This window comes from Octodon degus, unplaced genomic scaffold (assembly GCF_000260255.1).
Source record: "Octodon degus isolate 3935 unplaced genomic scaffold, OctDeg1.0 scaffold00153, whole genome shotgun sequence".
Classification (NCBI taxonomy): Eukaryota; Metazoa; Chordata; class Mammalia; order Rodentia; family Octodontidae; genus Octodon; species Octodon degus.
In genome coordinates, this window is record NW_004524729.1 from 3,303,988 (window position 1) to 3,319,781 (window position 15,794).

At 51.5% G+C, this 15,794-nt stretch overlaps 1 protein-coding gene across 1 annotated transcript in view; it reads left to right on the forward strand.

Annotated features, from left to right (window-relative positions):
• Positions 1 to 15,794, forward strand: part of Tbc1d22a (TBC1 domain family member 22A) — a 343,764-nt gene that overhangs the window by 95,374 nt on the left and 232,596 nt on the right. Inside the window, exons 9-10 of the mRNA XM_023702532.1 lie at positions 5,892 to 6,230; positions 9,362 to 9,424. Of these exons, the coding sequence (XP_023558300.1) occupies positions 5,892 to 6,230; positions 9,362 to 9,424 (402 nt within the window). The remainder of the gene's footprint in view (positions 1 to 5,891; positions 6,231 to 9,361; positions 9,425 to 15,794) is intronic.

Genomic DNA, 15,794 nt, shown 5'->3' on the forward strand with positions numbered 1-15,794 from the left:
GAGAGAGGGAAGGAGGGGGACCCGAGCGGGTTGTCCCCTCCATCCCTTCTTCTTCCTCTATGTCAAAGCCAAAACAAACCAGAAAGATATGTGGACCCAGCTTGCTGTAGGTCACTGCGAGTGTTCCACATCCTTGGGTCAGAGCTGTGCACCAAGGAGAGGAGCATCCACCGTGTGGGAGGAGACCGAGGAAAGTGTGTCATGAGGTCCATGGAAGGTGAGGAGCATGGCAGGGTCCGCGGGCAGGGGCCAGGCAAGGTGCTGTGCTGGGGGATGGTCCACAGGGCTTCACGGAGGACCGGGGGCCTCAGGCCTGGACTTGCAGGAGGGTGGGGCGTGTAAGGTCCTGGCGCAGTCGTTGCTTCCTGTGAAGAGGTCCTGTTTGTTTTAGCCTGTGATGAAAGGGGGATGCCATGAAAGCAGTGGCACTCGGATATGAGCCAGGATCTGGGGACAGGAGCAGGAGGGCAGCCCTAAGAGCAAAGTGTGTACTGGTCTATTCAAAGGAACAATTAATACTGAATTTTTTTCTTCTTTTAAGTTTTTTGGACCAATTTTTGCATGCTTATTTGTGGTAATCTGAATGAATCTTTTGAAGACAACAATATATAGCAGTCATTGTTGAATTTCTATCATTTTATTGCTTTTTTAAAAAATGTATTTGGTACGGGGTCTCACTATGCAGCTAGGACTCATAGTGATCCTGCTTTCAGGCTCTCCACAACTGGGATTACAGGTGTGTGCCACCATACCCAGGCTCGGTAGCTGGCTCAGTGTGCCTGGTGCAGGGTTTGCAGGACTGGAATTCCTGTCATTTTGTTTAGTGAAATTCTGTGCCATTTCTATTTTTTAAAAACTATTTTCTATTCTCTTGCAAAAAAGTAAAAAGAAAAAAAAAAAAAAAACCCAGCAAAGTGTGATGGTGGCAGGCCCTGCTGAGGCCCAGAGTAGTGGTGGTAGCTCGTCCCTGCAGGCCCTGCTGAGGCCCAGAGTAGTGGTGGTAGCTCGTCCCTGCAGGCCCTGCTGAGGCCCAGAGTAGTGACGGTAGCCTCGTCCCTGCAGGCCCTGCTGGGGCCCAGAGTAGTGGTGGTAGCCTCGTTTTTGCAGGCCCTGCTGGGGCCCAGAGTAGTGGCGGTAGCCTCGTCCCTGCCCATGTGTTATGGTCTCTGAGAGACCCCCATGCCTGGTGCCAAGTGGAGAGCTCAGAATGCGCACTGCTGCCTGTGTTTGTGGTGCCTGCTCAGTGTGACTGTCCTTGGCTGTGCTGCAGGAGGCTCTGGTCACTGGGAACTGTGGCCGCTCAGCTGGGCAGTGCACAACAGCACGTATGTTGGTAGCTGGGATGTACCTGGTGCTATAGATCGGGCTGTTTCCGTTGCCCTTGTTCGGCACAACTCTATTTGAGGATTCCCCCTTGCTGTCAGTTAGCTTGCTGTGTGGTGGGCACTGCCCTCCAAGGTAGTGGAATTCGTGGATGTCACCATGGTGAAAGTAGTGGGCAGCAGTGTATGATGAGGTTGCTGGATGTCATTTGCCACCTCGTGCCTCAGGGCTTCTTGGGAATTATGTGCCAGGAGCCTTGAAGTCTTCTGGTGTGATCACAAAGTAAGATTAATGTTTTAAATTTTAAAATTTATTCGGGCTGGCGAGATAGCTCAGTGGACTAAGGGCCTGCTTTAGCAAGCGCAGGGAGCACGGTTTCATCCCCGGTCCCACGTGCCCTGCCAGCCCCAGCCTCAGGGCATGCTGTGCCGGTGACTGAGTCTGGGTGGGGTGGTGCATGCCTGTGATCCCAGTGCTGGGAGGCTGAAAACAGGAAGGTCATTACGAGCTTGAGCTGCATAGTGAGACCCTGTGCCAAATGCATAAACATTTCTTACTGTAATGAAAGCCACATTGCGCTGGGTCCTTCTCAACATCCCAGCCCCCCTTGAAGGCACTCATCCTGCCATTCTAGCACTTCCTGAGCAGCTCCGGGCATCCTCTCTCATGAGTGTCTTTGCCAGGTGCGGTAAGATGTATGGTGAGCTCTGCGGCCGAGCGCGGGCCGGTGGGAAGCAGGCTGCTGAAAGTGGCACGTTCACGGGATCTGGTAGGGTGTGGCTTCCGGCTCTTCCCCAAAGCCAAAGTGACCACGAAAGGGAAAGGTTGTGAACTGATTCAGGACATTAAGGCAGCCAGGGTAGGGCCTCCTTGTGGACAAGGACTTGAGAGCGGCTGCAGAAAGAGGCAAGAAGGATGAGTGAGCGTGTTTGAAGTGGGGCGGGAGGCATCCGGAGGGGCATTCATGGCAATGTGTCTTTTCCTGTTTAATTTAAGATAAATATTCACCTTGTTTTTCAGTCATGCCTGCTAGATAGCCCTTTGAGCTAACCATTCACCTGCAGGAATCTGACCTCAGGAAGTAAAACAGTGCTAGCTTGCATGTTCTTAGAGTATGGATCTCTGCAAAGCGTGAACATTTCTTGAAATGGGGGTGGGTTTCACACACTTATGCATAAGGGCCTGTGATGGGAGCCTGCAGCCCGCGGGGCTCACAGGTGACCAGGGCTGGGGCCGCTGCCTCTGTGAGGTCGTTGTAGGAAGCACTCAGCCAGCGCACACTCAGTCTCTGCAGCTGTGACAAGGCGTGGCTGTGGTGGAGAGCAGGCACGAAGCGTGTGGGACCTAGGCTTGGTGTGTTCCAGCACAGTCGTACCTGCACGGTAGGTACTGGGCTGTAGTTGCTGACCCCTGTTGTGGGGCTGGGGACGTGTTTGTGATTTTACATGAAATATGAATGGGGAATGGGGGAAAGTTCCCTGAGACGGACATGAAAACGATTAACTGTAAAGATGAACAGATAGGCTGTGTCAGACCAGAACTTGTGTCCAGCAGAAGACATTGCTGATGCCCTGGGAGGAACATGGACACTTCCCACAGGGCCCGCCAGCCAGTTGTCAGACTGCAGCCAGGGCGCAGAAGAAGGAGGCAGACAACATCGGAGGAAGGGGCCGCTCCTGCACGCGCCCCACACAGCAGCCACACCGTGGCATGCACTGCTCCTGGGGAAACGCGGTGCTGACTGCATGCTGCCAGAGACTGCACAGACCCGGCCAGCAGCTACCGTGGGAAAGCTCGGCGACAGCCAACGCGGGCAGGGATGCGGAATGGTGCAAGTTCTTACACGCTTTGGATGGGAGTGTGATCACTTGGACAGTTGCTTAGCAAACTCTTCTAAAGTTGTGTGTGTCTGGCCGTTCCACGCCCTGGTGTGCGCTTCACAGAGGTCCGTGACTTGTTTTGTAAAGTGTAGACTCAAAGACGTTTCATGTAAAAACTGGAAACCAGGACGGGTTTGTATGTGGAGGTGTTAGGGGAAGGTGAAGGTAGATGCCATTTCCTGTTGCAGCAGAAGCCGTTTTCCATGCATAATGTTGCGTGCAGAGCGGCGGGTCCACTTCTGTGAGGAAGAGGTCGGCAGCGGCTCCTGAGGGCAGCTTACACAGCCCCTGTCTGCGCAGGCGTGGTCAGCTGGTGAGCTTGCACATGTTGTGAGTCTGCTGTGTTGCCTGCAGGCAGGACAGTGGTTGCATGGGGTTGTGCCGCCTCATGCTGCGAGGCTTGCACAGGAGGAGACTCACCTTAAGGCGCGCCCTGGTACAAGTTGTCCTGCACAGGGGCTGCTGGCAGAAGAGCCCTGAGGAAACTAGCTGGAAGGTGTGTGCTCACCTAGCTAAAGGCCCGGCTGGACCCAGCCTTTCTGAGTATACCTGCTGTTCAATGTTCTCCCTGCAGAGGGATTATGACGGCCTCAGCTGCAAACTCCACATTCGCTTCAGTTCACAGCAGCGTAGAGAGGTTCCAGCTTGGCCTGCCTCTAGCCATCGAGAGGCCCTGGAGTCTCTGCGTCACTGTGGCCAGCAAACTAGACCAGCCCTGAAGGAAACTTGCTGAAAGAAATAGGGAGACAATCCTTCTGATGGAGCACACAGGAAATACTTAGTTGTACAAGAAAAGCATGAATTGGACTTCAGGAAAACTTAAAATTTGAGTGTTTGAGCTGTGAAAAAGTGATAGACTCAGGTGATAGCATTGTAGTATGTGTATTCTAAAGTGAGCCTTGTATTTAGAATGTGTGCTGAGCCCATCAACTCAGCAAGAAGCCCCTCCTGCTGAGGTCAGAGGTGGGTGAAAGGCTGGGACAGATACTTGTCCTCAGAAGAGAGGCTGCCTGGAGAGGTATGTTGCCGGTCATTAGCCAAATGCATCACACTCGTGCCCAGCATTCATTCGTTCGTTCCTTCCTTCATTTATTTTTTTGTGCCCAGCATTTAAAAGAGTCACATTACTAAGCATTGGCGGGGAATTAGAAATTCTCACAGTGCGGCTGGTTGAAATGGAACATGGGATGACCTCTTTGGAAGAAGGTCTGGTAGTTTCTTAGAAAACAGCACATCAATCTACATTACCACCAGTGACTGCACTCCTAGGTTCAGTGATACTTTCATTCACGATTCTGGAAAGGATGGCCACGTTCATGTTCCTGTGGGAAAGATGGCTGAGGTCAGTGATGGCAAACCTTTTAGGGCTTTCAGTGATAACAAATGGTGCTTTCCGGCGCAAGTGGTAGATTCGCCACCACTGACAGTGGTCATTTCATAACCTGATGCTGAACAGCAACAAAATTCTGCCAGGTGGTCTACTTGTGAACCAAATTACATACAAACAAAAGTATTTGTAAACTGACATATCATTGTAGTTGATCATGAGAAGTCAAAATAAATGTTTCAAAAAGTTTTGTATAATGCTGTCAGTAATAAGCCTTATTCCTAATAGCTCCAGCTGGAAGCAGCCTGTGTGTTGACCAGTGAGCGGGCGAGGGACTTTGCTGGTGTACTGTACCTTTGCAGCCGAATACCGCTTGAAAGGTGAAAGGAAGTAGCTGCCTGGGCCATACAGCCATGTGGCTGAATCTCAGAAGGCGGCATGCCCAAATCTGGGTCCTGAGGGAGTCCCAAACACACCTGCCATCCCCGGGGAGGAGGTGGCACTACCCTACACCAGGGCAGGAGGGCACTGGCAAGCATGCTGGGCCCAGGGTGTACGTGCGTGTGTGCGTGCGTGTGTGTGTGCGTGTGTGCGTGTGTGCGTGCCACCCTGCTCTTCCTGGAGCAGTGGCCACACAACTGATGCCCTCATCAGAGGTCATGGAAATGTACTTAACATGTAACTTAACCATCTTGTTTTATAAATCCTACATCAGTAGTTTTAATTTTTTTTAACTCAGGACCTTGTGCTTGCCAGGCAAGAGCTTATTCTACTGAGCTATCTCTCTGGTCCCAGTAGTTTTAATTTAAAAAGAAGAAACAAGGAAACCAAAGTACCACATGCAACACCAGGCAACCTGGGTTCCTCCTGGCTTCTGGGGCTGCTGTCCTTTTCTGGATCCCAGTCCGCCATGTAAATTGCATCTGCAGCTGCCAAAAGCCCAGGGGGTTTGTGAAGTAGGGCAGGATTCACCAAGTGGCAGCTTTGTGCACACACGTGTGAGAACGCATGCGTGTGGGTGCAGGTGTGCAAACGTCCAGACTTCCGTTCTTTCCGGTCTGGGAGGCACTGGGAGAAGGCATTACTGCACCCTCGAGCCGCGCTGTGAGGTCCCAGCCAGCCCTCGCTGGCTTAAACACAGAGCCAGAGCAGCTGGCCGGGGGCTGCAGACTCCAGGTCCAGACCCACCCGACTTTCCTACTCCCTGGGGCAGGATTGCAGGGCTCCGAGCCCATTTCAGATGGAAGCTTTTTGCCCATGGTATTCTTGATTTTTATTTTTAGTGCCTGTTTGCCATACATAACGATCACACCCTTCACTTTCCCCACGCGCACTCCCATCTCTTGGTTCCCTGTCCTTAGCACAAGTCTGCCTGCCTGCTTCCTGTTGTCTTCTGTTTTGCTCTTGTTTGTCCTTGGGTTTCTCGTGTGAGAGAAGCCGTGCGGTACTTGGGCACGCGTGTCCGCCTTACGTCCCTCCCACGGCTGCGAGCCCCATGTCGCTCACTCCCTGTCGTGGCCCTGGGGAGCAGTGATCACACACACGGATTTATTTGCTTTTCTCTCTCCCAGGGTTACCTTCCTGCCAATGTCGACCGGAGACCAGCCACCCTCCAGAGAAAGCAGAAAGAGTATTTTGCTTTTATTGAACACTATTATGATTCCAGGAATGATGAAGCTCATCACGACACATACCGACAGGTGGGAGCCCCTTATCTTTGCCGTGTCTCTCTTGAAGTAGTTTGATTGGTGATGGTGCAGGAAGAAGTGTTTCATCTAGCGCAGCTGTAATCGGTGTACAGATTTTTATTTTCTAATAAATAAAGGCATACACCTGAAAACCAGTAACAGTAAATTTCTGCTACGATAATACCCAGCATCCCTTCTACGAAAAGAAAAAGGTACTGGAGATGGGAGGTGCAGGATAGTGCTCGAGGGCTGCTCAGCAGCGCAGCCACCTCCGGGTGACGGTGGCGGCGCACCGCCTGTGTCTCTGGGAGCTGCGGTCTGAGGGTCCAGGGCTGCTCCTGCCTGCCCTGTTCCCGGAGCCTTGACAGGGAGGCCCCGTGGGACTGGCAGGCCTTGTGCTCCCTGGTATGGTTCTGGTAGGGGCTTTAGGGGCGAGTGCAGATGGGGAGAGGGGACCACACCTCAGTGTGGGTGTGATGGAATCCAGTCCACAGCCAGTTTGATCTTTTGCTACTAGTTTGATAAAAATGGGTATGATTGTAGTTTCTTGGGCAGTCAGTCAACAGATCATATTCATAATGGGAAAAAACATTTAAAATTGATTTCCAGTTCACAGCACATCCAGAATTTGCTGGTAGAATAGCTCTCTGAGGACTTTATAACTCTTACTCTTTGAGTAATACGTGAAAGTTCAGAATGGTTTAGGTCTTAATTGGTTTCACCATCTTGTGTCTGCAGTCAGCTTCTGGCTTTCTTCAGGCTTGTCAGTGCCACGTGTTTTTCTTTGCAAGCTCTGCTTCTAGGCGGAGAGCTCCGCCAAGTTTTTCAGTCCTACATGGGACAGCCTCATCTCTTTGTTGCTTGGGTGTAGATCTGGTGAAAGGTCCAAAGCCAGGCCTCACCTCTGATTTGTAATTGAAGGTTTTTAAGGTAAGTGGCTCCTATGGAGAGTATCTTCCTGTTGGTAGGCTGCTGCCAAGGCCTGGAGGTGTGATGACTCTTGGAGGCGGTGGCCTCGTCTCTGCCACTCCCTAGCCCTTCCTTCTGCCCTTCCATCTGTCTTTCCCTCCCTCCCTCCCTCCTTCCCTCCCTCCCTCTCTCCCGCCCTCCCTCCCTCCTTCTCTCCCTCTCTTCTTCCCTCCTTCCGATCCTTCTGCCTCATACTGGACACTCGCAGGCCACACTGGGCTGTCACTCAGGAACCCCAGGGAACTGATTGGATGCAGATTGTGTTTGGACTTGGGCAAGGAAATTTTAGCTTACCCGCTTTATTTTTGCACTTGACTAGTTTTTTAAAATGGATAAATTTGGTATTATTTTGAACCTATTTTTGATGTATTTTTATTCAAGGAAAAGACTTACAAAGGGTGGTGCCAGCAGGATTTGCCGAGCTGCGTTCTGTTAGGAACCACTGAAAGGAAAGTTAATTACAGACAGGTCGCACACATCTTGGCTTAGTTACTGCGATAGGTAATAAAAAGATCCCACATTATTTTGAATTCTCAAAATATTACCACATTAATATAAATGAGAGAATGTGGTGTCAGGAACACTGGGTTTTCCTGTCTGCCTAATTCTTTTGCTCTGGGCTCAGAGTGGCTCCCTGTGCTTGCTCTGTGGCCACTTCCACCCAAGCCGTGAGGTACTGCCCCACTGGGACGACAGAGCAGTGGCGGCCTTAGCATGTTCTCCAGGTGCCCTGTGCGTTAGCCATTGATGCTGTCCTGTCAAGGCCCTGCAGGGTTGTTCAGAGTGAGAAATCTTTTTCCCTCTGGGGCTGTTCCAAGCCCATCGTGGCCTCTGTCTCGCTCACCCAGGCCTGTGCACAATGGGGGCGGGCTGAGGAGGGTGAGGTCACGGTCCTGTCCACCCAGTCCTGTGCAGTTCCCTGCTTCTTGTGTGGCAGGGGTGGGGTGTGACGGGGGCTCTGTGCTGGCAGGTCATGAGCATGCTGCCTGTGGTCCTGCATAAGGTGGACCCTGTTGGCCCTGGCATATGGAGACAGGTGACACCCGGTTCCTGTCCTACAGGAGACCATGGTGCTTGTCCGGGGACAGTATGTGCCCACAGGCTTGTCACTCAGGGATCTGGGGGCTACAGGTAGCCTTCCACGACCCCTGGTAGTCCCATTCTTGTGCTTGGGCTCCTATCTGCAGCCATTGGCATCTTCTGACCGTGGCACGCTGCTGGACACTGTTGCCTCGCAGTCCGGTGCACGTCTTCGGCACATGTGTGTCTCAGCCATCCTGAGCTTGCTGCAGTACCACTTTGAAGGCTGCAGAGTGGCTTCTTAGGGATGAAGAGGCTGCGCCCACGCTGGAGTGGTTATACCTGCAGGCACAGGCCAGCGCATGCAGAGTGAGGCGGTCCACCCAGGCTCTGCTGTGGGAGGCTCCCCTCTGAGCAGGGCGAGGAGATCCCGGAACAAAATGCACCTGCAGGCCCTCTTGGTTTCAGATTGTCTTTTCTCAGCCTGCTCTGTCATTTCATCCAGGACAATGGGCGTGGGACCTTCTCATGGGACAGGCCGTGGGAGGCAGCCTGCGATGCCAGCTGTGCGTTCTGTCCCATTCTGGTGCTTTCGCGGACCCGTCGTGCCCTCCTCTGCAGCGCTGGGAGCGTTGCTGCAGCTCCTGTCGGATGTGGCCAGCCAGGAACTGGGGACCCCAGCAGAAGCTTTCAGATGCGTCCTTTGCAGAGTCTCCTAGGCTCCCTGAGGACCTTGGAAAGGGGAAAATGTGGCCTGTGCTCCGAGAAGGCGCTGTCACGGCAAAAGCCCTGCACGCTATTGATGTACTTGAATTGCTTTCTGTGTCAGAGGCTGAAAATCAATGCTTACTAATTGCTATGGATTATGTTTCTAAATAGCTGAGGGCCTGCTCTGCTCCTAATCATGCAGCACCCTGCGCTTGGTTGGGAAAGTGTCAGGCCGACCTGCTGCCTTGGACCAGTGCACCTCAGTCAGATAGCATGTGCTGCCGGACACTCCTCCGGAGCAGGACTGGTGATGGGTCGGCGTCTGCACAGAGAGCAGAGGAAGTGGCAGGGCAGGCTCCACACGGAGTGCTGCTATTTGAATTATGATGCTTGTGATGATATCTGACATCCTTTCCACTGAGTGTTTCTTTCTCCTGCATCTCCAGATCCACATAGACATCCCTCGGATGAGCCCCGAAGCGTTAATTCTTCAGCCTGAGGTGACGGAGGTAAGAGGAGAAGCCGTGACCGGAAGGACCTGCCTTGCCTCTCTCATAGTACCAGCAAGACAGTGGGTATAACTCAGAGTCTGGTGCAGGGTGGCCAGGTTTTGGGCAGTTTCCCCTAGTGGACATAATTATTGATGTCTGTCTTAATTGTTCTTAACATGTTCTTGTGATTGTTAACATACTAAAGACTATGCAGTATATGCGTGTGTCTAGGTAAACTCCTGATCACCCCGGCTTTAGGAATTGAAGCCCTCTCCGCCAGCACTGGCCACCAGGCTTGCGCCAACTTGACCTGAGCCCTGTGTGGCAGTGCGTCTAGACAGACCCTGCCTAGGAGCTTGACCAGCCCTTCCCTGGTTCTCATGCACACAGGCCTTGCTGGAGAGCGACGCCTCGCGGCCTGCGTCCTTGTTCAGAGCTGTGTTGTTCCTTGTGATCCGCCTCCACAGCTGGTTTCGCCTCTCTCTACTGCCCTTTGGATCTGTTGCATAGTAGTCCACGTCTCAGCAGCCCCACGCTTCCCCAGCCTTTGCTCTGCTGATGGGTGCTTGGGCCGTTTCTCACGTGTTGCTAGGAAGGGCGTCATGGGCACTGTCGTGTCCAGTGGCACAGGTGCCCTGGCCAGGCTTTTCCAAGAGCTTTCAGAGGCGCGTGGTTGTGGCCCCAGCCTGGGTGCCTGTCCAGCGCCCCGAGGACGCCAGTGGGGAGGCTCACTGCACGGGGCCCGCTGGCTGCTGCACTGGGCCCGCTGTTTGCGCTTTTCTGGTGGGCGTTCTTACAGGCGCACAGCTGTCGCGTTGCACCCACTGGCACAGGCGAGCACCTCTGTATGTTACGGGCTTTTCTGTGTCCTGGCCTGGAAATGCACATCCTTCCGTGCCACCCTGCTGTGGGGGTTGTCGAGCTTCCTGTTTGGGATGGTAGTTGTCGCCGAGTGCTACAAACGCCTTCCACTCCTCTCTCCCTTTCTGCTTGGGGGCTTTGATGAGAGACGCTCTTAGTTCAGTGTATTTGGACTTGCCCGACTCTTGGCAGCACCAATGTGCTTTCCTTCGGCACTTTCCTCCACACACCTTAGAAAGTGGCCTTCTATATTTTCTGTAAGCATTTTGCTTTGTGCCTCTGCATTTAATCTCTCAGTAGCCGGTAGCTGCGCTGGTGAGGCCAGGCGCGCCTCGTGCCATCTGCAGACTCGCGCTCACCCCCCATTCCCAGCGTCGCTTATGTGCGGGTTGTTGCACGCTCCTATACGTCTGTTTTGGGCTCTGTTTTGTCTGAGTGTGCAGTTGTGCCACGTGGCACAGCTTTGTCCAGGGCCACGTTTGGGGAGCTCGCGTTTGCCCTTCCTTCCTTCCTTCCCCGTGCTGCTTGCCTTACTCTGCTCCTCTGCACACGCCTGCTGTTTAAGGTCGGTTTGACTTCTACTTAAAATCACCTAGCTCTACATCCGCTGGAGGGAATTGACGTCTTTATGAAATTTAGCTTTTATTTTTATGAACATGCTGGTTTCCCATTCTTTTAGGCCATTTTTATGCTTTGGAGTGAAGTTTTTAATGCCATGGATAAAGGTACTTGTATATGCTTTCTTATAATTCTTCTTGATTTCATATCTTTTGTTGCTAGTCAGTAGCATGTCTTCAAAGTGGAGTTTTGTTGCTGTTTAAATTATTTTGTTGTTTTGCATCCTGACTCCTTTGGTAAATACACTTTTAAATGTTGGCATCTCTTGTCTGTGCAGTAAATCTGTTTCAGAACATTCTGAGATTGTTAGAGCCGAGGCTCCGATGGGTTGTGGAACACAAGGGAGGCAGGTGGGCTCAGTGGAGCAGGCCCCGAGAGGCCTCTCTGCGGGCGCCGTGCGTGCTGCACCTGCAAACCAGAGATAATTCCTGCACAGCATGGCCTCCTCTGCGCCTTGTGTGTGAATGGTTTATGCTTGCGCATTTCTGCCCTTCTGCTCGCCACGATGTCAGGGAACTGACCTGAGCCCTGCTCACAGGGTGTGGCGGCAGAGTGCGGCGGCCAGTGTCAGTAGGGCCTGGGTCTGGAGGGTGGGCAGCAACTCCCCTGTAGGCGTGGCAACTCCAAGGTTGGAGGCGACTGTGTGCACCCCCAGGGTGGATGGGCCTCTGAGGAGGGGTCTCACTCTGGCCGCTTTGGTGGTGAGTGGGCCCCTGGGGTCCTGGGGCAGCCTTGGGTGGGGGTGGCTTGGGTGCGTCTTGGGGTGACAGCAGGTCCACAGCAGTGGTGCCATCACAAGGCAGGGGGCTCCTGGAGGGGTTCTCTGCCAGTGCGTAGTTGATCCTCTGTGCTCGGCTTTAACCTCGTAGGCCCGCTTGACTGCTTTGCATCCTGCCTTGTGTGTGTTCCACCAGTCAGGGTAACAGGGAGCTGCTGGGAGGGGGATGCTGCCTGGACCCCGCCGCTGGCCCTCATGACCCGTGGTGCCCAGCAGTGTGGGAGCCAGGGACACGGCCGTGAGTTTTGTTGGTCATGCGCTTTGCCGCTGTTCCAGTTTCTCCTGGCTCAGGAGAGATTTCTGCTGCAGTATTCTCTGTATGCCGTGCATCCGTGCTGTGTACACGCTCTGCAGTGAGGCCGGCTCTGCTCTGGTCATTTCCTCCTCACTTCCCTTCACCTTTTCCTCTTTCTCTTTTTGGTTTTCTTCTTTTTATGTTTCACAGCTTTGAGACAGGGTCTCACTGTGTGGTTCAGGTTGGCCTTGGATGTTGGGGAACCTCCTGCCTCGCCTCCTGAGTGCTGAGCTGACAGGCATGTGTCTCTGGGCCTGGTGTGTCTTTGCTTCATTTCCCCTCCCCCTGTCCTTCGCTTCTTCCTTTCAGCTTTTCTGAAGTCTAGTGAGTGGACTGTGAGCTTTGTCCGCTTCATTTCAGATGTGTCGTGCTGCCCATGTATAGGAATGCTCCCTCGGTACAGTGAGCTCATTGGAAAACCCTGTTCAAGGGCCAGGAGATGGCTCAGTAGAATAAGTGCAAGGGTCTGAGTTCAATCCCTGGTTCCACCAAAAAACAAAACAAAACAAACCCTGTTCAAGCGTGGCATTCGGGCCTTTCTGGAGGGTACACTGACCATCTGCCAGGAGACTTTTCCTCCTTTCTTATCCGATTATCTGCCTATGGTTATCTGCTTTTCAGAGCATCTCACAAATTCCAGTTAGCCATAGAGCAGTGGTATCTCATTCCATTTGAACAGAGTGAGTCAGGAACCCGGCAGGCCTGCTAACCCGTGTTCTTTCCTATTGCTTAGAATCGATGTGAGGAGCCTTCCTGACCTAAGGAATGGCGTTTTCTAGGCTGTGGGCCCTGGTGGAGGCAAGTTCATTCGTACCAGCCATGGAGCAGGCGGGCTGCACAGAACTGCCCCGGGGCTCCTGGTGGGGGTGGGGCCTGATTCTGAGGATGGAGGTCGAGGGGCCACGTCCTGGTAGTGGCTCGCCTCTGTGGTGCTGTCCCTGCAGACCTAACTTTGTGAGCACTAGGACTTTGAAGGTGCTGTCTGGGCCCGGCTGCAGCCGTGCGCTCCCACCGGCTCCCCTCGGTTGGCCTGGAGTTGCCTGCCAAGCCTTGCTTCGGTGTTTTTGGTCCCAGCACTGCAAATCCAACCAGCGTGAATAAATTGCCTGGCTGGCACTGTGGCCAGCGCCCAGGACTGAGGTCTCTCTCTGGAGCCCACAAATTCTTGGACCGGGCACCGGCGTTTTCCCCACCAGTGTCTTCTGGCACCCACTGGAGTGCCAGTCCTTCTTTTCCCAGCATGGGCATTCTTGTTGGCACATGCAGGTGCCAGGTGATGCCAGAGCCTTTGCCTGGGGATTTTGGGACCAAATGTCCTGTCATGTCTGTGCTGCATGACTCCTCTCTTTATTTGGTGTTGCGATTGCTTTTTTTCTTCAGAGGTGAGGATGTCTTTGTTGGAGCCCGGGAAATAACATATGCCGCATCGTAATCCGCTTGTCAGACTCTTCTGGTACATGTACTGGGGACTCTGTCTGTAGATCTTTCTTCTCTTCTTATTTTTATGGTGAAAAAATAGAACAGAAGGTGTGTTCATCATTTATATCTAGTCTCAAGAACAGTTAAAAATTGAACTTCAGCTCTCCAGTGTCAAGCTTAAGCAATAGAACAGTGCTGGGGTCTCCGACATCCCTTTTCGTCCCTCAGATACTTGAGATACACGTAGTCCCCATTTCACACATACGCTCCTGCACGCATGGGTCTCTAGTGGCTGCATGCGCAGGTCTTCTGCAGGGCGCGCCTGGGTTCCTCTCCCTCACGGGTGGGCTGAGGAGCCGCGGCCCTCGGTTGAAGGCCTCCTTTCCTACCTCGCTGTCGCTCAGGTTATTCTGTCTTTTTTGCATGTGGGATGTGGTCTCCGCAGAGCTGGCCATGTAGTGTCTACGGCTGGAGTCCACTTCTGAGACGGACTCTCGCGTGGCTGCCGCTGCCCCTGGCTCCTGGGTTCGAGGTGCAGGCTCCTCTTGGGCACACTCTGCTGTTCCCCGGGTCTCTCGCTCTCCTTTTCTGACCCAGCCTCACCTCGTGGTGATCAGTGAACGCGGCGGCTGTGATCCTGGTGGGAGGCACAGATCCGCCGCTTGCGCCTATCTGTTTCTTGACTATTCTGACCTTGGCTTTTGCGTGGTAAGGTCAGTTACTAGGTGTCAGAAATCTCAGGAGCTAAGTCAAGTCCGCTGATGAATTTGAAGAGAATTACTTTGCTTCTGTGTGTGCCGCTCTCCAGCAGTACAGGTTTATCAGTACTGTCCTTGGGACTTCTAATTTCATTGTCTTATTTTTACTGTCAATTTATAGACATGCAGTTGACTTTTCTCAGTTAATTATTTTTTAAGTAAAATGTGTTTTAAAGGCACAAAGTAAGCAGCCTGTGCATTTTTGAGCCTCAGCAAAAATCTTTGTAGCATGGTGGAATGTGTTGTGCATTTGAAAGACAAAATATATTTATTTATCAAAAATCTTTTATTTATTTATTTATTTGATACAGGGTCTCGCTATGCAGCTCAGACTCGTAGTGATCCTCATTTCGGCCTCCCCGGCACTGGGATTGCACGTGTGCACCACCAAGCCCAGTTTTGGTGGCAGGCTCAGCACAGGGCTGGCATATACTGGGGATCGAACCTGGTTCCTTGTGCTTGCCACTGGGCGCTTAGACCACCGAGCTACTGCACAGCTCCTCAGAATATGGGGTCATCTTAAAAAGTTGAGACTTCATTTGTTGACTCATAACTATTATTAGAAAGCGGAAACATGGAGTATAATACTTAATTTATTTATAAAGGTCTTTCGCAGTGATAAAATAGCAGTCTTCTCTGGCACTTTCATTGTTCTGTAGCATTCAGAAAAGAAGGAGCTGAAGAAAGCAGCCGTTTTGCTTTGTGTCTTGGGTCCCCGGGCTTCGCGCGTCCTCTCTGTGTTCTCCCTTGGGCCTGGCAACTCATCAGGCGAGAAGTTGGTATAGATTTATTTGAAGTTTCTATGAAATTATGTCATTTGTGAGTGGTGATAGTTTTGGCCTTTATATATATGTCTATATATATATATCTGAGAGATATCTAAATAGTAATGGTATTTAAACCTACAAAATGGGGTGAGATTATCCAGGGAAAGGGAGAAATCTCAGAGGCCTGAGGAAAAGGAACTCAAGAATTTATAGTTAGAGGAGGTAGATTCAACACAGGAGACTAAGAGATAGAGTTCTTGATGAAGATAGAATAAATCAGGAGAGCGTAGTATTTGGAGGCCAAAGGAGCTTAGTCTTTCACAAAGCAGGATGTTATTATGTTGAATGCTGCTGAGAAGTAAATATAAATAAGCCAGCCACCTCTGAGAAAGCCCCATCTGTGACTGCATAAAGCCTCGGGGGGACATGTAGACACTAGCTATAACAATAGCCAAACTCTTTACAAATGGAAAAATTCATCATTTGATGGACAATGAAAATAAGTTTATATCAGTAATAAGTACTATTTGGAGGTAAATTAAATGTATCCTTTTATTGTTTTCTTATTTTGTTTTATTTTTTATTTTTTACATTCCACGGGATTGAACTCAGGACTTTGTGCTTGCCAGGTAGGTGCTTATGGCAAATTAAATATAGATTCTATACAAAATATTCAGTAATAAAGTTTTTGTACTTGCCAAAGGAATAAAAGCAAAATTGATAATGATGGTTAGTTTAGCAGGAGTATGAGGAATTAATTTTTTCAGAAGCACATTCTTATTTCTACCCATTTTTCAACCTTTTAGGGGATTATGATTATCTTGTCATATATGAATTTTTTTGTACTGTGGATCAAATTCAGGACCTTGCACTTGCCAGACAGGTGCTTATG